Source organism: Sturnus vulgaris, chromosome 2, assembly GCF_052056855.1.
Source record: "Sturnus vulgaris isolate bStuVul1 chromosome 2, bStuVul1.hap1, whole genome shotgun sequence".
Taxonomy (NCBI): Eukaryota; Metazoa; Chordata; class Aves; order Passeriformes; family Sturnidae; genus Sturnus; species Sturnus vulgaris.
The window spans coordinates 102862446-102884570 of record NC_142244.1 but is presented as its reverse complement, the minus strand read 5'-3'; the positions used below and the strand labels follow the sequence as shown (position 1 = coordinate 102884570).

The 22125-nt window shown below is 39.3% G+C and overlaps 1 protein-coding gene across 1 annotated transcript; it reads right to left on the bottom strand.

The window, feature by feature from the left end:
- Positions 1-212: 212 nt before the first annotated feature.
- TXLNG (taxilin gamma) lies at positions 213-21709 on the bottom strand. Its single transcript, XM_014875837.2, has 10 exons — positions 21582-21709; positions 12729-13047; positions 11960-12051; positions 8552-8722; positions 7600-7794; positions 6085-6204; positions 5013-5087; positions 2339-2431; positions 1721-1816; positions 213-737 (listed from the first exon to the last, which is right to left on the bottom strand). Exons 1-10 carry the CDS (start codon positions 21684-21686, stop codon positions 417-419), a joined length of 1587 nt encoding a protein of 528 aa, XP_014731323.1. The 5' UTR covers positions 21687-21709; the 3' UTR covers positions 213-416.
- Positions 21710-22125: the final 416 nt, after the last annotated feature.

The window sequence follows — 22125 nt, the reverse complement described above, 5'->3', positions numbered from 1 at the left end:
AAAATCAATAATCTTTTGTATACTGAGTGGCAAATCAATGAACAAAACCAGAGTGCTGTTCTTTAAAACAAAAGTGACCTGCTGTCACCATTTTCCCCAAACAATATTAGATCTGTACAAAGTCTTCCATGACAGTGATTTGTGTTGCGGGGAGGAAACACACATGCATCCTTTTATGGAAAAATATTTTCTTTTAAAAAATGAGGCAGATGTGCAACACAGTTGTGGAAAATTTATAGTTTAAGCTATTTAAAGCTGCTATGCAGCTTCCTGTACCACATAAGTCCAGTAGTTCTAAGAAAATACAGATATGGTAGAAAAAGTAAGAAAATTTTCACCACAAAACCAAATAGTTACCACCAACAGAGAAAGTTTTACACAAAATATATCTCTCAATACAGTGTTTACACTTCAGTTTAGTCTACAGATTCAGTGCCAGGAACAGGACTTGTTGAGACAGTCTTTTCTGAGCTATTTCCCGCACGTGATTCCGCATCGGGTTGGATTCCTGGTTCCATGTCAATGGGAGTTCCCAACTCCTCGTGGGAATTGAGTGTGCAGGACTGCAACACCTGCACAGCCAGATCCACGTCTGCTTCTCTAAGAGAAACCTGCTCCTTGAGCACTTCCACCTTCTCATTCAGCTCGTTCCTTTCCGTCTGAAGGGCCCTGCACAGCTTCTCCAAACGCTCCAGTTTTATTTGAAAGCCTTTGTATTCTTTATCTCTTACTGTTTTCTGAAGGACAAAGGAAATAAAAACTGTGATACAACCATTTCCCTCCTTAAATTAATGAAAAGAATCACCACTATTTAATCCTGAATATTAAGTCTTAATTAATCCAAAATTAGGCCAAATTCCAGCTAAACTAGAGCAAATTTCCACAGAATACTTCACTTAGCCATGAGCTGGAGTGGCAATGGATGCCTTTCAAAACAAGCAATGAGAACTACATAACCACTTAATGCTAACTATAAGTAAGGGCCGGGCATCAGCCAAGGCCCTAACATGGAATCCCACAGCACTGTCAACTACAACCCAAGTAAGGGTAACTACAGGGAGAAGGGCACAGAAGTAAGAAATCCACAATGCACCAGCAGAATCCAGGCCCGAGTGTACCACACCCATGGCTCTCCTAACTAGCTCCTTGTAAGAAGGGAGGGAAAGATAAACAGCAGTGCAGCAGATCCTACTCAACCAAGCAGCTTGCCAAGGCCAGCCCTCACACACCTGAACCAGGCCCTGGACAGTGCAGGCAGAGCTGCACTGCACAGCTCCTGCCAGACTACAAGTAATGGCATTTTGTGACCTCAAAAGCAGCAGCAATGCAAGAAAGCAATGCATCTCTTGCACAGGGGTTACTTCCTTCATGCCCATCTTGTGCATTTCGAACAGATTTCTAGTTGAAACTTTGTTCAGCATATTGAAATACAGTCAATTCCTTCAGCTTGTATGATTTCATACACATTATCTCACCAATTAAACAGTAAGCAAAGCCAAGGCTCAATTTTCTTTGTGCCATCAGTTTAGATTTACATAGCAGCCTTCCATTTTCCATGCCTGAGGAGGACAATAACTTACATAACAGGAAACATAATGCAGTCAATCCAAGAAGAGGCTACAGTGTATTACTTCCAGTTCTCTAAAACTGAAAAACTGTTATGATATTCTCTAGGACTCAGGCTCTAGCTGAACTACACTGCTGCTTAAAAGATGATTACCTCTTCAGCCATTTGCAGAAGAGCCTTGTTGTTGTTTTCCCATTTTGTACGCCATACAATGGTTTCCTTTTCCAGTTTCTTAATCTTCTTTGTCATCTACAAAAGATAAATAAAAGATTTAATTTTGTGGCTTGTGTTGCAATATAGGTGGTTTTACATGAGTAATTAGACTTCTTAGCATTACTTTCCAAGTCCAGTTTGAACAAGTTATTTTGGAAAAGTGCTTCTGCACAGAATCAACCCCACAAATACAGATTCTGCATTCAAAGAAAACAATACTGAGGCTAAAAAGAAACAGACAATCAACTTTCAAGTATAAGTAATAGAAACCTCTCAGAAAAGAAGCTTTAAAAGATAAGCACAGCCAAAGAGAATGAGAACCTATATTTGATAAAACACTGAAATTACAATTTAGGTATTACTTAAGAATGTCAAAATACAGTAAAAAATTACATTTCTCGTCCATAATTCTTATACCCTATCTTATGATCCACATTAAGTTGTCAAAATATTCTTTATGTTTTCAGAGGGCAAATGCTTATAAAATATAAAATGCAACCCACTAACAGTATGCATTTCTATATTACTTTTTATGAAACTAGGTAATCCTATAAATACCTTCTCCATTTCTTGCCTGAAAGTTGTAAAGAGCTCATTACTTTTTGCCATGGTAGTCTGGAATTCTTCAAACTTATCCATGTAAAGAGAAAGCTATTGGAAAAGAGGCAGGGACATTAATCTGAACAGTGTATACAAATACAAAAATATGTAGGTACACAGCAAAATGAAACTAGAAATAGTAAAACACGAACTTACGTTTTTCTTTTAAACTATACTACAATTTCCATTTGAGAAACACATAGACCTTGTCTGAAAATGTGCTACTCAAATTATATGTGAAGTAGAGTCCTGTGTTTATAGAACAGCAATATATTCTGAAGTTAAAAGAATATTATATTTAATAAAATGCTGGAAGACATCACAGTTCATCACTACTTCATTTTTACTTCCCCACTGGAAAAAAAAAATTCGGTGGACATAAACATATACAGGAAATTCAGCACCTGGTGGGTGAAATTAAAACTTAGGAACTACCTGCCTTTACACCTTAACCAGCCAAAGCTAATAACCAAGGCTGGGACAAAATAAACAGAATTGATTTCAGAAATCAAAATACACATTCACAACCAATGTAATCTGCCCAGTGAACAAAAATCATGGAAAGTGAATATTGAAAAGAAATTCACGTAACAGTGAAAAGTATTACACTTTTAAAAGTCAAGAGCATTAACATTCAATGACAGAAAATTTTCTTGCCCTGCACCACAAGGTAGATCAACAAGAAAGAACTGCAAAATATGTTTAAGAATATAGTTAAAAAAACCATGATTCATAATCAGTGTGTGATTTGATGTTCTAAGAATACATGACCATTTCACAGTAACTTCTTACTCCCAGTGAAGAGTAGTAGGTTCTCTCCATTCTTACACCAAGGGTTACAGTACAGTACAATTCAGAGGATAGAAATACTGTGGTTTGCTCTATTAGTAAAGGGAATTTCATAACAGGAATTAGCCTAACTTGTCAGCAGTGCATCATGACTCTTTGCCATTATTGTCAATGAACTTTCCAGTTCATCTTATTCTACAAAAAAATCTGTTGGCCCCAAGAAACCACTAACTAGACCCACCACTGTAACTACTAAAAACAGTAAGAGAGGCAGATTTAAATAAAGTGTAACTAGCTTGGAAAAACCATAGGTTTTTAACCATGCTTAGTTTTCTATCTAGAAGTGTCAGGATATTCCTGTGTTCAAGTCCAATGGAGATATGTGTGATTGCGTCTAACTACATACACATACTTCAAACCTAACTCCTGGAAAGCCTAGAAAAGAATTGGGTACAGTGACTGTGAAAAAAGGACATGGAACAGCTCAAAGACACTATCATGGTTTAAGCTCAGCTAGCAACTAAGCATCACAGATGGGGATGCTCACTCATCCCCACTCCCCACCTCAGTGGGATGGGGAGGAGAATCAAAACTGTAGGTTGAGGTAAGGACAGTTTAGTAATTGAAACAAAGTAAAACACAAAAATAATAGATAATGAAAATATAGAAGAAATAACAAGTGATGCACAACACTGTTGCTTACCACCTACTGCATAATGCCAGATCTCATTCCTAAGCCCACATCAGCCCCCTTTCTGGGTAACTCCTCCAGGTTATATATTGGGCATGATTATGTCCTGGTCTGGAACATCCTTTTGGCCAGGATCATCTGTCCCAGCTGTGCTCACAGTTTTTTGGGGTTTTTTTTGTATACCTCCTCATTAGCAAAGCATGAGACATAATAGCCCTTGACTTAAAATAATCACAATTTAGCAACAGCCAAAACATGTGTGCCATCAGTGTTATTCTTACAGTGAATCCAAAATACAGAAGAGAGAGAAATTTACTCTATTCCAGCTGAACCAGGACAGAGACTTCATACAAAACCTCAAACGAAGCAGTAACAGACACACAGTGAAGAGAACAGCTACTGCTTCCCACTGCTCTGGTACTGGCTCAAACTTCCATTTTCCTGTGCCTTGTGCTGAGCTCACATGCAGTCAATGACTGAAAGTGATCCAGAACCAAAGCATAAAATCTGAAGACCATCTCTCCTCTCTGAGGGGATTTTGCTGTAGCATTTACATTACAACAAGAAAATAATTTGAAGACAGCAGGGTCTGTGGACTGAGATAGTCAGGTTACTACATCTGGATAACTACAGGGATAAAAGGGACATTGCTTGCTCCCAATCCTCCACAACAGGTGGTGCTGGAACAGTAAGAAACAGATTCTAAAACCCACCCGAGTAAAAATCCCCACACAACTCTTTACAGTCACAAGAGAACAGTATTTCAGAGAAGCCATGCTTCCCTAAGCTTTTCTTCTTAAGCTTTCCTACATTCTAGTCCTTGTAGTATTAACACTATTCATTTAGAAGAGCACTAACTCCAGAAATTCAATGTTGAGCACTTTCCAAGAATAGCACTCTCCAGATGTATTAAACAGCAAGTACAAAACACCAATTCTTTACAATTTATATTTCATGCTTCACTACAGTAGAGTTACCTACTGGAAATTAAATTTAAGACTTAATTAAAAAAATACAAAGTACTCTTCACAAGCATTTGATGAATATTAAGTTTTTTCAGATGTTGCCTTATGTTCACTACAGTCACAAATCTCTTGGTATTTTCTTTTTGGAACTGTTACTGAAGACCTCTCCATTAAAATAAAATGATACCTGCTGCTTCAGCTGAGCTTCCTGTTGCTTCATCTGTTCACATTTGTGTCTGGATTCTGTAGCTTCTTTTAGCAGCTAAAAACAATTCAAAAAGCCATATAATGAAAAAAGTACTCCCAAAATGGCTTAACTCAGTCTATGATTAAAAATAAAAAAGCATTAACATCACCTAAGGGCTATTCAACCATGTTTTTTCACACAGGCTTTTTTATTACTACACTATATTTTCATATATACAATTTAATGCATGTGATGGCATGCAGACAGTTTTATTGAGACATTTCTCTAACTGGTAATATGAGTCAATATTTCTATTTCTCTAGCAAGTTTGAACTGCTAAATTATGAATAGTTAGTTAACAAACTGTATGTAATTTATAACTGGTTTGTAACCTAATTTATCTCCCGCTTTCATTTCTCCAGTCATCATGTTATCTTTGCAGACTAGTTCAAACCAATTTTACTTCAATTTGACACCATTTTGTAGGTTCATGTTTGAAGAGATTTTCACCTGCTTACAACTCAGGTTTAAACTCTGATTTTCAAAAAAAACTGAAGAATCCAACACTAGATGTTAAATTTAAGATTATATAGAAAAAAACAATGGTTTTTGTCTGGAAGTTACAGATTCATTGGAAGAAAACTTCTTAGGAGACTGCAAGTATATTGCTGATTATCAACATACAAATAAAACATCACACACAATTTGGGGGGCAAACAGAAAAACATGTGCTTTATTCTGTATTTGTTCTCTCTTGTAGCATAAAAGCAAAGGTTACAACTCTTGACTGCAGAAAGTACCTTTGGTGGTCTACAACATGGTCCCCAGTATAAGAGAAATTTAAATGATATCTAGTATATTTGTTGAGTAAATGCAAACAAGAAACATTACTTGCCTGTTAGCATGGACATCAATATTCTAGGCATAATATACAAAACTTAAATCTCAGTCTCCTTGTTGAAATCTACCCTAACTTCAAAAGATGGTCCTCTCAATTAGCTATTTGCTTTAAATCAGACAAAGTCTGGTTTGGTGAGTTTTATTTCTCTTAGCATATACAGAGTTCACTTACAAATTCCCGCTCTCGCTGATGTTTTTCCTCTGCTTCTTTAATAAGTTGGGTAGTTTGTTGAAGTTTGGCATCCACAAGTTGCTGCTGCAGTTCCTTATGTTTGAACACTTGATCAATATGCTGAAGGGAAAAAGAAAATCATAATAGTCAAACACAGTCTGCTAATCAATGAAGGCAAAGTACTGTTTGGGGAAATGCACACTGTTTAAAAGTTTAATGCAAAAGAGAAAGTGGTGATAGACTCTTTTACACGCCTTTTTTCTCCCTTTATCTCCATATGTTGTAATTATCCTTTTTTGTCTTTCATGGAAACCAGGTGCCTGTTTCATTAAGTTGGTACAATACTGTCAGTCACTTCACACCAGACATTTCAAAAATCCTGTAATAAGCATTTGTACATCATTGCTTCTAAAGTTGGTTTATCTATCTCTAACCCTTATTGTGTTACTTCCAAAAGCTCTAGTCTTCGTAATTAAAGAAAAAGTTCAAAATGGGCAAAGTTTGCAACAAGTTTTATTTGGCTCATGAAATCCCACAAATCATTGCATTTTGCACGCCATAAAGTAGCACAAGGCAACTTCCTATCTTTTCTCTATACAGTCTCAAGGTAGATACAAATATTCCATGACTGCAAAAGGTAAGGAATTACCTTACAGAGAGCTTTCTAACTAACTGATCCAGATTAAAAACAAAACAAAAGCCCCTTCCAGAAACAGCTGAGAAATTATCCTCCAAACCTCCTCTGCCAACTAAGAACCAGCCAACTAATCTTAGCTGTAGAAGTCCATGCAGCTCAGTTCTTTCTTGGACAAGGAGGATTGGCTGTTTTCCATCACTGTAGCTTGGACAAGCTAGCTCATATCCTGGTGCCAATTAAAGAGAGTTCAGTTAGCCCTAGAGTAGAGACATTTCCATGACACCTGGCCAAATATGTTCTTAAAGCATGATAGCTCACTTCAATTCTGTGCCAACAAGAGCAGCTATGTACACAAAAGAGCTTCCCCAAAAGACCCCAACCTCAATGAAATGGAAGAAATAAGACAGAATAACTCTTATACCCCCTCCCATTATAATGTGAAACTATAATTCTGAAGAACTTCAACTCTTAATACATATTTATGTTGGAAGTAATCTTTGGAGGCCATTCAATCCACTCAGACTAGGGTCAACTTCAAAGCCTGATCAGGTTACTCACACCTTGCCCAGCTGAGCTCTGAGTATGTCGAAAGGCAGAGGTTTGGCAATCTCTGGACAACTTATTTCTATTTGATTACTTTCATTGTGCAATACTTTCTCCAACACATCTTGAACTTAGATATTCAAAACCAGTCAGGAAGGGCAGACAGTGAGCCAAAGAGCTACTAAACTTCCCTTAGTAGAGAAGTAAAAAGCATAATTTAAAAAATTATATATAAAATGGCTGTAAAATATGAGTTTTTTCTCCCTTTTCAGTAATTATATGATCCTTACAGCCAAGGAACTAATAAAATCCCATTAGAAGTGTACTGTAAGCACCTCTTCTCGCAATGCATACTGTTCAATGAGTTTCTTCAGTTTTTCCCCCAGCTCAATGTTTTCCTGGCGGAGCTTGGCATTATGTATATCATGCTGTTCCAGTTGAGCCTGAATTTCATTCAGGGTGATCTGGAAGTGTGCAGTTGCTTCTTTCCGTCTTTCTTCTTCTTCACGTGCTTGTTGCATGTTTTCTTCCTTTTATGAAAAAATATTCATAAAATATTTAAATATAAAATATTAAAAGTGTTCAGGTCAAACCATGCCCTTTTTGAGTCAGAAACAATGGCAGCAATTCACTTCTGTACAGTTTCAATTTCTTGAGTGCCAGAACTAACATATAATCATAACATGCCATGCTGACTACCCATGTGAAGTGTGTAGAAAAAAGAATGTAGAATGTGCACAACTTTTAGAAACTTTTATCTTTACCACTACCAACATTACTCAAAGGCTGGTATTAAGATGCTACATAAGTACCTTTGCAAGTGTCAGCATTATCCAGATGTAAAACCCAGCACTGACACTAGAATGCAATTTTTCATGGCAATCACAGACTCTTATTTTATCTTGGCTCTCTTCCATTTCACTCCCATCAAGTCTATTCTGACAGAATTAAGCTTTTTGGTTACCCTGCCATTTCATGCTGCTATTATTTCACTTGTGCTATTTTTTCCAGCAGTTACCAGCACTGCTCCCAGAAACAAATATGACAAGATCAAATACAACAAGTAAAATGAATTGATTTGGGGGAGGGCGGGTGAACTTGGATTAGCAATCTATCCCTGTATTCCTTACCTTAAAATCAGCTACACTTACACTATATGCCATTTATCTCCTACACATACAGGTAACAGGCAAAGTGACAACGAGAAAAGCAGTCGTCCCAATTTTAAACAGTGATCTGTAAGATTTCCATCACCAGCAGCACAGTAACTTATTTACATAAACCAACCTTCAAAGTTTTGTTGTGACGCTGAAGCTCCCGACAGAGAGATTCCAGTTTGCTACGTGCCAAAATGGCCTTGCTATGCTCACTCTGCAAGTGCACTTTCTCCTTCACAACTTGTGCTTGCTTCTTCTGCAGTATTTTCATTTGCTTTTGAACATTCCGGCTCTCCTCCAACTATAGTTAAGAGAGTAAACTTGTTAAATAAACATAGGTGAAACCATTTTTATGCAACTAGATGAGCACACTGAAGAAACTTTTGAACATTTTGGATGAAAACAAGGAAATAAAATTTCATTAAAACCCCAAGTTGATCTTAAAGAGAAACTGCCATCATCCATCCAGACAATTCTAAATGTATAAGGACAGAAAATTAAAACATACAAATTCCAACATAACATTTGCCTTCGAGGAACAGGCAGCATGGACCTGTCGTTGACTATGACCTATCAGCCTGCTTTCATCTACAGGGGTAAGAATAGCCCTCTGAAAGGAAGATGTGGCAGACACAAAAGCCAACTGAGACTGGCTTTTCAACAAGTCACAACTTTTCCCACTCTTATCTTCAAAGTACATGCAACTGTTTATCCAACAGGTCTTGTTTTTGCTATCAAAAAGAAAAAACACACAACTGTATAGAGCTCCTTGTCAGCAGGAGCTCCTACAAAGGGAAGCAGTAATTGACACAAGTTTGTAAAATGCTGTGGTATTTCAGAAAAGAACAGACAAAAAAACTAGCAGCCCTGACAAATCAAGTCAGTTACTATTACGACTACATAATCCAGACTTTAAGAGATCTGCAGACTCAACCAAAAAAAAAGTAAAAAAATTAAATTTTTTGTTCTATTTCCTTTAGGCTGTTTACATGGTAGATGACACAGTTAAACTCTGTATACATATTTAAAAATCTATTCTGTGAATATCCAGTGAAGTTTATTGCATTAATATCTCAGAGTATGTTCCAATGTACGTTATTTTTGGGCTCCCTGAGAAACCATATTATTTAGAGGCTGTTTCTTTGCAAAGAAGGCAACAATGTGAAGTGTTACACTGCTCCTTATTAGACACTGCCGCAGTCTTGGGACACCACAGGAAAAGAGGGCTGGCAACAAGGGACATCACTGTGACAGAAGAATAATACAATGCTGGTTTTCTGAAAGAGCTCAAAATAATGCTGAAGCACAAAAGAAAGAATAAAGTTAAGGACCTCCATGACAACAGTAAATTAAACGTGTATTTAATGCAGTTTAGGGAAATGGAACATTAAGGGAGTATTTTCACATCCAAATATAAAAAGCCCTTTTCTTGCATGGTCAGAAAACACCATTTCAAGTGGTTGCGCTGTCTGCACACCTATGAAACTTCAGGCCTGTAAAACTATGCCAGTGTGAGACGTATCACCAAGGATGCAAACCTTCCTGCACCATAGGCTGATCTCCTGATAGATTCCAAATTACGGAAAAAAAAAATTGTGGAAGATCTTTTGCCAGGAGAGAGGCATTCCTACCTTCATTGTACAGTCCTTTTCATGAGACACCACTGAAAAACCTGACAGTGAGCTTTAAAGATGATGAATCTTTAAAAAAAGAAAAAAAGCATTGTAGGTGCACTGTCATAACAGTTCAAACCTCTGCTGGCATTAAAGCTGACACCTATGCCAGTGGCTCTCCACCACTATCATGAAGAAAAGAATGCATCTTAAAAGGAACACAACCAGATCCAACCTAAACATTCTAAGTGGAACAGGGGCATTCCTCAAACTCATTTAGCTGAAACAGAACTATTCTTACACCCAACAAACTCCCACCCAACTCTTCAGCCATTCTGAGCATCATGAGGAAAACAAGTGGTTTTCTAGGATGGTGACTCTGAATGCTTACTCTGCCTACAGGCTATTGATCCTCTCCTGGGAGGGCAAAAACCATAACAAAGACATCTCTTCTGACTACCAAGCTTCTTGAAGGAGATTACAATTTATTTGGTCTAGCTGCTCCCTAATTGTTTTGAGAACTTTCCATCAATAATAAAACCCAAAGTGAAATAGGGAAGACTCTTTTCTTTCTGCAGATTTGAGGGATTCATACTGGCCTAGCTCCTCATGCAGGCTCTCACCACCACTGTGATGTGAGACAGGAGCTGTGTGCTTAAACAGAAAAGGCATCACATGCATGAGCAATTGCATAAGGAACAATTAACTTACTGCATTTTTCTCTCATAGTAGCGAAGCTCATTTTTAGGTGGGCTCCCCATCCTTGAGTTACAGTTCAAAACTATTATTGTTTCTCATTTAAATGGAAGTGACTTCTTAGAGAAACTGCTAGTTTTACAGGAAATGCACTCACATGAACCAAGAGCACATGAGAGAGAACAAGGAAAACAAAGCAAAAACGTAACAGACCCCCACAGAGGACTCAGGATTTCCATAGCAGAATTAATCTAAGCTTGTTCTTATGTGATCAGTATTGCCTCTGTGAGTAAAAAGACCACCTGCTAGATCATTCTCAAAGTTTTGGAGACAGTATAAATCTCAAAGGAAAAAAAAATATTTCAGAACAGTTATGCCATGTTGTGCAGCCACTGCCATTTTCAGAAATATTTGCATATGATACACTTGACAGTTACAGAAAAAACTTATGCTTTTGTAATTTCTTTAGTTTGCATGCATTTTATTACTACAAATACGGTGGGAAGACATATACACACAAGACTTCCAGTCCTTCCATTCCTGTCTGTCCCTGTCTAAAGAAAAATTAGTCAAGTATTGTTATCTCCAAGAACATTCTGCAAAGTAAATGAACTTATGAACCCTCTCCTCTAACCCTCCAATTTTGTGATCAATTATTTTAGACTATAAATTACTATTTAGCCTACTTGAGGCAGGAATGCACTTTACAAGCTGCTTCTTTTTAGTTTGTTACTGAAGAAATGCAACCCTTTCTTTCTGTTCCTTTCCATGATCAGAAAGCAAAATTAAATCTAGATCTTTCCAATGTCCCACATTTCCCAAAAATCACTAAAGAGTTAAATATAACTGGACATTCCCAGCCTCTGAATCTCTGTATGACAGTATATTCTTTCTCTTTATCCTACAATGATAAAGCACTAGCACAAAAGCATTATCAAGAACTGGGAAAATAATTACTCCCAAAAGAACTCAACTTTTCTGTTAATCCTAGTATTATGCTTCAACACTAAGTTATCAAAACCTGTTTTTTCTTTGGATTTGGGCAGTCATGTAGAAGTGAAATGACTATAAGAAAGTTTGGCTGGAGCAATAATCAGTCAGCCTGAGTGTCTTTTTTACCAACACTGTAACATACTCAAAATCATTAACTGTCCTTCATTAGTTGTTCTTGCATTCCATAATTAATATTAACACATGAATAACTTCTGCTATCTTTACAAATTACTTACCAGATCAGCATACTTCTTGCACAGGGCTGCCAGCTTTTCTTCTGGAGTAGAAAGTGTGTTCAAGGCTTGCATTAATAATAACACTTCTTTTCCTATGAAATGGATGATAGACAATGATACTGAGAAAGAAAAACCATATACCAGAAAAGCAGCCTGTCTTTAGAAGTAAAATAAAGATTCATGAGAAATTAGCCTCAGTTGTTCCCTGGTTTGACAGCTGCATAATCCTAACAGATGACAAATGGGAAGTCATCACAAGATGTCATCAGCAAGAATAAATCTGTCTTGCCCTAAGTGCCATTTGACAGCTAGGATAGCAAAAATTACTGCAATATAAAAACACAAAAATATTTTTGTTTTATAATTACACAGATAAAAAGAAAAATCTGAAAAAATGACATCTAGAAGGTTAACTATTAGCAGATATGTTCTTAATATGCATTTAGAATTCAATTATCAGCCGTGCTTTGGCAGCATTGAACACTGCAATCCCAGATTTAAACCAGAAAGTTAAAAAAGTTGATTAGCAATTACCACGTTATTATTATTAAAGTTCATGTAAAAATAGCATTGCCAGCTGAAGGAGTCTTACATATGTATTAAGAACTGCCTTTCCCAAGTAGAAGTGCACACACAGTTTCTCAAAATATCCTGTTACGGGTGACAAGCTTTTGGCTACAGAGTAAATTTGAGACAAAGAGTAAATCCATAGCTACTTTACAAAAATATTAAAGCCATTTAAAAATACAAAACGTCAAAGAGAACACACCCAAAGTTTTCTCTTTGTGTTTTTCACTCTCTGGATCTTGTTGGCCATCAGGTGGATCAGTACGGGCTTCTTCTCTGCCAGGAGTCTCCTCACGGGACTCTTGGGAACAGCACGTGGAGCCCGGGTGCTTTCTGCTCCTGGTGATGTACTCGGCTTCTTCCAAGGTGCTGCTGCTGCTCTCCAGGCTGTAACAGTTGGACTGTGGAGACTGCAACGCTGTATCCGACAACTCAGTGCACTTGTTCTTCACCAGCTGATCCTGGTTATTCATTCCCATCTCCCCTGATCCAGCTGCTTCTTCCATGGCACCAACAACCACCTTCAAAATGGAAAGCAGGAAGTGGATGTAAACAGTCAAGCAAAGGTGTTTAAAATTACAACTTCCACCCTTCTTTTGCATGAAGAAATAAGGGCAAAATGCAATCCATCTTAATGAAATCTACATAAATACATTGTTTCAACGGCATAGAGCAAGAGCTTGAACTACTTGAATCACAATGCCAAACACAACACTCAGCTCCTAACTGGAGAAGACTGGTTATAACAAGAATGATAAATAGGACCAGAAACACTTCTGAAATGGTAAAATTCAGATCAATTAAATTATCCAAAAAAGTGAATATTAACTGGCTTCAGGCTTGGACTGCTACTGCCTGTGATTTGTAAGAATATATTCTTTCTGCTCAGTTAAACAGAACTTTCTCTAAAGATATCCTAAAATGCTAAATGTTTAATCACAATCAAAAAGTTAAACATCACCAGTTGTTCTATAACACTGCTGTGACATAGTCATATTTTAGAGCAGAATACCCAATGTTCTCTATTAACACTCTCTAGTTTATTAAGCATCTCCAGACTTCTCTCTCAATCACCTGAACATTTTCAATTTCTAGAAACGTTTCAGGCTGGTGAGAATTGGGAGGTGTTTGGTTGGGTGTGTTTTGGTTTTGTTTATTTGGTTATGCTGCAGAGGCTGGGATTCAAGACAATACTTGAAGGTGGTTGGGTGTTTTTTTGCTGTCCATTTGCAATCCCACTATACAGCATGCATGGATAGTTAGAAGCGGGATAAGCAGAGCTGAACTCACTGCCACAATTCTTGTTGATTTATTTTCAGTGAACTGAAGGTAAATTTCCTTAAAATCACAAGGAATTACAAAAACAGAGCTTGTTTATACACAGTTATGCTGTTAAAGCACAAACTAATTTCAGATTACCTTATATTTTCATATTAAAAAATGTGCTAATTCTTAAAGCCAGAGGTTTGCACTGGGTTTGCTATTCTGCACAAGACTCTTTTTTTTTTCCCTCTTCAAAAGGAATTAGCCAACATCAAAGGAATTCAGCCAACACTAATAATATATTGTGAGAGTATTTCAACTCCAAATTTGTTCAGCATGCTTGAAAAGGTTATTTAAAAATCATTAAACAAATACATCCTTTTTTTTTTGCAATATTCATGCATATCAGCTTTCTTCTCTATTCTTAAAGCAAGTGCCTTTGTTTAGACCTTATCTCAAGGTAGATTCATTCTTGAGGAGATGGAATTCACACAGTGTCTTTCTCAAAAGATAATAAGCTTTTTAACTGCAAATAATCTCTATAGACATTAAGAAGCAACGTTTGACTCGCCAAGGAGGATTCACATTGCACAGTTCTTATATACTTTATGAACAAATATAAATACACTGCAGTTTTATTCTCCAACCATGTCAGACAACATACTGATAAATGCCTACAAAGGTCATGCAATAATTGAACTGCTGGAACAAACAACCAATTATAACATTTTATACCTCTAAAAGGTCATCTGTAAAATGCGCATTTTTTTCCCCTTGGCTTGTCTTAAACTACGGGTCTTCCAGGAAAGGCTTACCCCTCTAGGGTCGGCCAAATAAACACAAAAGAACAACTCATGTCACCTCTGTGTATGTACCAATGGCTGAAACCATGGCACAGATGTTGTCTAAAACTCAGAATTCATACAGAAGCTGAAGACACTGTGTCACATTAAGCTAACAAGACAAGAAAGATCAGATTATTCTAACACATGATACCAAGAGTACCTGCAGTACCAACAGAACAGCTGAAACTTGCAGTTTTTTATTTGTATAGAACATGAACTTCTGATTCAGATACTTGTACCCAAGTAGCCATGCAAAACATAGAGAAAGTCTGCTTTAAACTCACGGGTTTGGCACCCAGAAGCATTAAGCATTTCCATAAGCATACCCACAGAGAGACTTTGGAGGGTTTTTTTGAAAGCAGAGCACAAAATTGCCGGCGGCTCCAACAGGAGCTGAGAAAGGCTGACTGGCTGCACTCACAGATTGAACAGCAGCAGTGCCCAAGCTTCCCGGGCTAGCAATAACATTTGTGCAACTTGCTCTAACACAGTTTACAGCCAGATCGGTTCCTCAACTCACTTCACTGCACAGCAATAGGCAATCCTGCCAAGAGAAGTGGAAGCAGGATGACTGGATAGAAGCCAAAGCACGAGAGCCTCTAAAAAATAAAAGTCAATCTAATCGAATTCAGAGCAAAAGGAACTAAACACACAATACCTGATTCTCACCACAGGTACACACTTAACACTGGACACTGAATGACTGGAACGTCAACAAGGCCATGTTTGTGAGCAGTGTGTATGAGTTTGTGACTGCTTCAAACCTAGTCAACTGAAAAATTTTCACTGATTTTTATCTGAGAAAATTCTATAGTTTCCAGTGAAAAAAAGAACAACTACTAGCACGGGCATACATGTGTATAAGTCATGAAATGCCAATCTCTTTTTGAGCAAACCATCATAGTAACCTAAACATCAATTCAGAGCTGGCAATTCACATGCATATTCTAAAGCATCTGGAAGTTTCACGAAGTGAACATCACCACCTCATTAATTCAGCAGAGCTTTTTGTTGAAGTCAAATTAGGTGTCAGTTCAATTTTTTACTGACAATAATAGTTTCTAAACTCTGAGTATTCTCTATTCTTTGTCAAAAAAGCCACAAGGACTTTTAGAATTTCAGGCTCATTCTCCAACCTCTAACAGAAAAGGAAGAAATAACCTATCAGAATACTGAATTGAAGAAAAAGGTTTGTGTACAAATGTCCTGTATGTCTCCAACACATTTGAAGATTATAAAGATGGTGAAAATATACAGAACTTGTCAACCTTCTTTTGGTTTTCCAGTGAACATGGAACAAATCCAAACTTACTGACAAGCAAGTATGCTCCCTGCAAAACCAAAGCTCGGTGCAGCAGTAGGCAGGCTTTGTAAAAATATCCAGTTTTCTTATCTTAAATACAATAACAAATTGTTGACCACAGACTAGAATACTGTGTTCAAAAAAGTCGTTCTAGCAGCAGCTAGAACAATCTGACAGCATACAAACAGAAAAAAATCCAAAACAAAAATCCCTTCTTAGTTAAGACTATCTGTCAAGTCGTAGCCTGTAAGTTCTAGCAAATCTGACAGTACTGGTATGACATATTAAAATTCTAACTTATTTAACCTAAAATAGAAAGTGTTTTCATTTTAAAAACCAGAAATCTGCTATTGCCTGACAAGGGCCACAAACACAAATATCTAGATGGTTTCCTGATTATGACTAACAAAGAATTTTCTACATTAGCTGTAACTTTATATATTAAAAACATTAGCTAGAAGTCTTAACAGCCTTCATATACTCAATGCTATTCTTAAAACACTTTAACTACAGGTAGTTACAGATTTGGTCTGTATCAAGCTTCAAGCTGGAATATAGGAATAGTAGACAATACATGGAGAATGTTAAGTACTAACCCATATTAATCACTGAACTCACTCCCTCCTTACTGAGGCAATGGTGAGAACAACCCTAACTTTTACCTCTCATCTTTTCAAATGTGTGCTCATCAGACTAGTGAACTTCTCAGTTTAACATTCCAGCCAGAACAGAGTACTTCCCACAGCACATTGTATAATAGTGCTGATTCAGTACTGGCTGAATAAAACCAAAACAAAACTACCCCAGCAAAGACCTTCTACTGAAATCGCTGCCACCTTTTCTAGCTGTTACCATGCTCTCTCAGCTTCCAGCCATCTTCAAGCACAGGTGGCTCAGGATCTGACAACCCAGAGTCACACTATTATATGCCTAAAACGATTTACAGAGAGGCAAAAAGAATACGTTGCACAGGTAACATGCAAATTCATAAGATCACAAATTTATCAAAACTCTAAGATATGTATGACCTATCTAGCTGTGAAACCAGCTATTACAAGATGCTGACATTTCTGAATAAGCATGTAATCTTCAAGCTACTTATGAGCTACAGGACAAACCACTTGAAGATGACTGTAGGAAAATTACTGGCAACACTGCTCCTGCTCACTCCAAAGTTTTCATTCAGTCTCCTGCTTTGTCTCTTCAACGTATACCTCAATCAAAAAAGATGCACATCAAGAAAACTCTACTTTATTCCATACCTAAAAGATCATCAGTATACAAGACAGATATCCTATATGTGAAAATGGCTATGATCACAAGAGCCTAAGTCAGCTCTCCTTCAAACAGTACAGCTTCATGAACATGTACTGCACATAAGGACAGAACAGACACTTGTCCTACCACCATACCAAAATATATTACAAACCCACTAATTTTTTGTTCTACTACCTACACAAGTCTAAAGCACACAGTGCTACCTAAAATATGCTGTGCTTATTACCAGTACCATGTTTACCTGTATTCCATACTCCTGTGCATACACATATGCAATCTTTCCCTAAATCACCTGAAAATACTTCTCTGTACCTTTTAATAAAAAAAAACATAATTAGTAGCTGCATCAGAATTCATTTTCTCCTGTATGTTAGCTAATTATCCTAAAAAACATAAGCACTAGCATTAATCTATGAAAACAACTCCTACATAGCCCACAGTAGCAGTTGGACTGTGCTGTGAAAAGACTCTTCCACCCTTAGCCTTTGGAATTGCTAATACTTTCAAGAAATATCCCAGTGCTCTGGAACAAACATACGTACATAAACCAGATTTTCACAACTTTAAAGACAATCTCACTATATAAGTAAATATATAATCAATTTTTCAACATGAGACTCCAAAAGAGATAATTTGAATAATACTGTTCAGCTGGCTACATTTTCAAACTTATTTCACATGCAATTGTCAAAAAGCCTTATACCCCTTATCCTGACCCACTGCAGTAAAAAAAACATTGCAGCAATATAGGTTAAATCATATTTATCACAAATGTGTATACTTCGTAACAAATATTAAGCCTCCTGCATCCCAGCAATTTACTTTTTCCTGATAACACAGAAAAGCTTATTTTGAAAACATGTATGTAATACACTTTTCCTCAAATTGATTTCTCAACAAACCATTATGTTAAATAAAGTCGCCATTTTTGGTAATAATTTTATTTACAACTCCTGCATGAAAACTACCATTTTAGGATGTCATAAAGTTTGGGTTGGAATTTTATAGCAGACGCACCTTCATTCACTGGTCTACACACAATTATTCAGATGCTTCTGACCACACGACTAGCTTACTAAGGTTATTTCTCCATGCAATACTTCTCTATACTGTGCTCACTGACCTGAATGATCACACAGTCTAATTACACCTTTCTCAAACCTAATGGCCTCTGAGGTGGCTTCCCCACTGAACAAGGATCTTAGATGTGAAATCTGAAAGTCATCTCAACAAACATTCCACCATGTTCTGTCATTACATTAACAACTATGTTCTATGCACTCATTTATCTACTTTCAAAACACCAGACTGAGGAATCTACAGTATTACTCATCATTAGTTTCAAAGCTCTCCAAGGTTAGAAGTTCCAACACAGAAGGACGACTATTAAGAAATACTACTTCCTAAATTTGTATTTTACCTTCTTAAAAGTCAGGCAGACTCTCTGTTAGCAGAATTCCACCATGAAGTTTCATGGTCATATAATTCAACACCTGGTCTTCGATATTGGCTCAGAAACAGTCTCACATGACCCCTGTTTACAGTCCTTACTTTTTCCTGTTACCCTTAACCACACTGGGTTTTTTTCGCTCTTTCAGTGGCCTCATGACACAGATGACATGCCTGCTTTTAAGAAAAAGCTTTTCAATTTACCTCAAACACAAGGGGAAAAAAAACCCCATCTCTGCTCTCATTTAGCTTAAGACATTAAAACAGTGGTGTTGCATCTCTCACATCACCACCACCCCAGCCACACTATGATCTCAAGGCCCACTTGTTAGGCCTTGGCCTTGACAAACAGCACCCAGGAATAAGCTCATCCAGAGCTTATCACAAACACTGTCTGCTCCCAGGAAATAGTGATGGCTAACAAGCTCATGGCTTTTAACAAACATCCTTGTAAACTTTTTTTTTTTAACATGAATAACAACCCAAGTAGAACAACATTTTTGTTATGGGACTTTCAAGGGAAGTTACCAACCCAAACTGGAGCCAAGATGAAAAAATTACCATGACTAAAGGCCTCTCTCTTGCGACCCTATAGACAGCGGTCTGAAGTGAGATCCCCTGAGCTCTCCTGGACTGTGGCAGGCTGTGGCCAGCATTTCCCTCTGGGGGAGCAGCTCTCAGGCCCAGCAAAATCCCATGTTTGCTATTCTTAGAGGACCACTACCAAATGCTCGTAATGCAGCCGGGGCTGATACCACTCCTCAAGGCTTAACTCTTTGCCCGTTGAGAAGACAGAAAGGAATCCAACTTCATGTACTCCATGAGTACTTCCCTGGATCTGAGGGGAATTTTTCACAGATCTGTACCTGGTGCATACTCTTCAAGACTGTGTCTGTGCAGTGTAAATACGCTACAGCAAATGTACTGTGAATGCTGCTCTCTGTGATTCTTAAGTGCTTTGCATTTGTGAGCGACGCCTGTGACTTACAGTTGTACTGATAGCAAACTCTACAGAATCTTTTGTTAAACTGGTTAACTGGAGGCATCAATTAAGTGCTGTTAAGTTCAAGTGCTTTTGTGCTTAAACTATCAGTCAAGCCTGGGGCTAAGTTTGGCAGGGGGATTCACTCTGAACCACATGACTGTACAGGAGGCTCCCCCTTATTTATTTTCATCCTTACCCTTTTCCCATCCTCAGCGTCCACGCTGATCATTTTGTTTGATTTTAGTTTTAGATCGACTGGTTTTATTGCAAGTTTTTCTCTGCATGCTTTAACCATACAGTAAGTATCAGAGTGAACCTCGCCAAGCAACTCTATTATGCTTTTTCTTTTATACAAAATCTGCTTTTGCCAGTCATTCTTTAAGCAACCTAAAAAATAAATGACAAACACCTCCTGTAATTCCAGCAAAAAATTCGCTGCAGGAACTCAAGGCTTACATGAAAGCTTTCAGGTCATTTACCCACAGGACAAAGTGCTGCACATCTAACGAGACCTTTTTTAATATAAGCATCTGACACAGGTGCTAATTAAGAAAACATTTAATATAGCATGAATCACTTCCACCAATGAGGTTTCACTTCCTCTTTACTATAAACTTAATAGTTTTCTAGTCACCCACAGTATGATTCTGGAAAAAGCAGGGTAGACAAGTTCTGAATTCCCAACGCAAACAGGTCACAAGGAATCTAAAAATAATATCAAGGTAGGGGGAGGGAAATCTACAAGAGAGTGCGGAACAATTTTTAATTCACAAAAAAAATGTTCAAATTAGAATTTGCTTAACATTGCCTGCCATATATCACCTCTTTAAAATAATTAAATTCCTTTTGATTGTATTTAAAATTATATGGAATGCAGGTTTGTTTTTTTTTTTAACATCATCAACATCTGCTTTTATAGTAGACACTGAGGTTATTTACAAGTTACTTCTTATTAAAGAACTAAAAAAAACACACTGCAGAGGACGGTGCTTTTCGTGAAGAAAACTAGCTCCATAGCTTCCTAGGCCTTTTTTAACAGCCAAAATAAACCATCACCACCAAGTTACTATTTCTGAGATATTATCCTCTGCAGCACGGAAAAAAGTTACCACTAAAAAGCCCCTTATATTTATGTAAAGGCATAGGACGAGATACTTCAGAAGCACATGAGATTAGCAAGGCAGTTCTGTCACATAAAACACTGAGCTGGTGATATTATATACAGGAGATGAATTACAGCATATTTTAAGTCTTTGCCGTTGGGTGACCAAGCACAGGTATTTTAAGCTTTTCCTACACGGATCTGCAACCAGAAATTACTGTAAAATCCCTGGGAACAGCCCAGCTTTCAGTGTGGTTTCGGTGGAAAGCGGAAAAAGAAGAAAACCCAGCCTTTTTTTTTTTTTTACCATTTCGGAGGTTAAGAAATAGTGGCTCCCGCCACCCCCGCAGGCAAAGCCACCGTCCGCTCCCGCCTCGCACCTCGGCCGTATCGAGGGGTACCGGGGGGCCGCCGGCGGGACCCCGGGGGGGCGGCAACCTCCCCTGGCCCCGCGGCTCCCGCCCCCCGCGCACCGGGCCCGCCACGTGCTGCCGCCCCCGGCGGCCGCGCTCGGCAGGGACCGCCCCGCGACCCTCGGGCAGCGCGGAGGGGCCGCTCCAGACCCCGCGGGGCGAGCGCGGCTCCCCGGGGGCCGCGCCAGGATCTCCCCGATACACGCCCGCGGGTGCCTCGGCGGGTCGGGCCTCGGGGGCAGCCCGAGATTCAGGCTCCCGGGAGCGGCGGAGGCGGCGCGGGCACTGTCCGCCTCTACCCCTTGCGCCCGGGCCGGGCGGCCGCGTGGGGACGGGACAGGCGGAGAACGCGGCGCCGCGAGCCGGTGCGGAAGGTGGAGCTCGTTCCCGCCGGGCCCGACCGGGCCGTCGCCTCACCTCGGAGCTGCCGCTCGGGGCCGCCGCCGCCTCGTCTCCGCCGCCGCTGAGGCTTGGGCTCCGCCGGGTCGGTCCCGCCGCGCCGCCGCCCCCGCGCGTCGCCATGATGTGACGGCAGCATCCAAACAAGTGCCGAGCGCGGGGCACCGGAAGTGCTCCCCGGGGGCCCGCCTCCCTCCCGGCCGCAGCCAATCGTCAGGCAGCTCTACGGCTCACGTGGGAGGCCCGCGCCCTCCCTGCCGCAGGGCGTGCTGGGAGTTGTAGTCCTGCCGTCGAGGAGAGGGGGCACGGCATGGCCCCGGGCGGACAGCGTCAGTGACGGCCGATCCCTTCCCTGCCCGCGCTGCATCCCGCCTCCCTCCTCTCGGTTCCTGCCTCGGTCATGGCTTTGAAGTCGCGGCCAACTCAGCGGCGTATCCGTGACGGGACAGGGGGCGGGACGGCCAGGGTCAGCAGAATCAAAGAGTGCGTCAGGCTGGAGGGGATCACAGTGGGGCACCTGGTCCAACCTGCTCGAGCAGCGCCATCCCAGAGCACAGGGTGG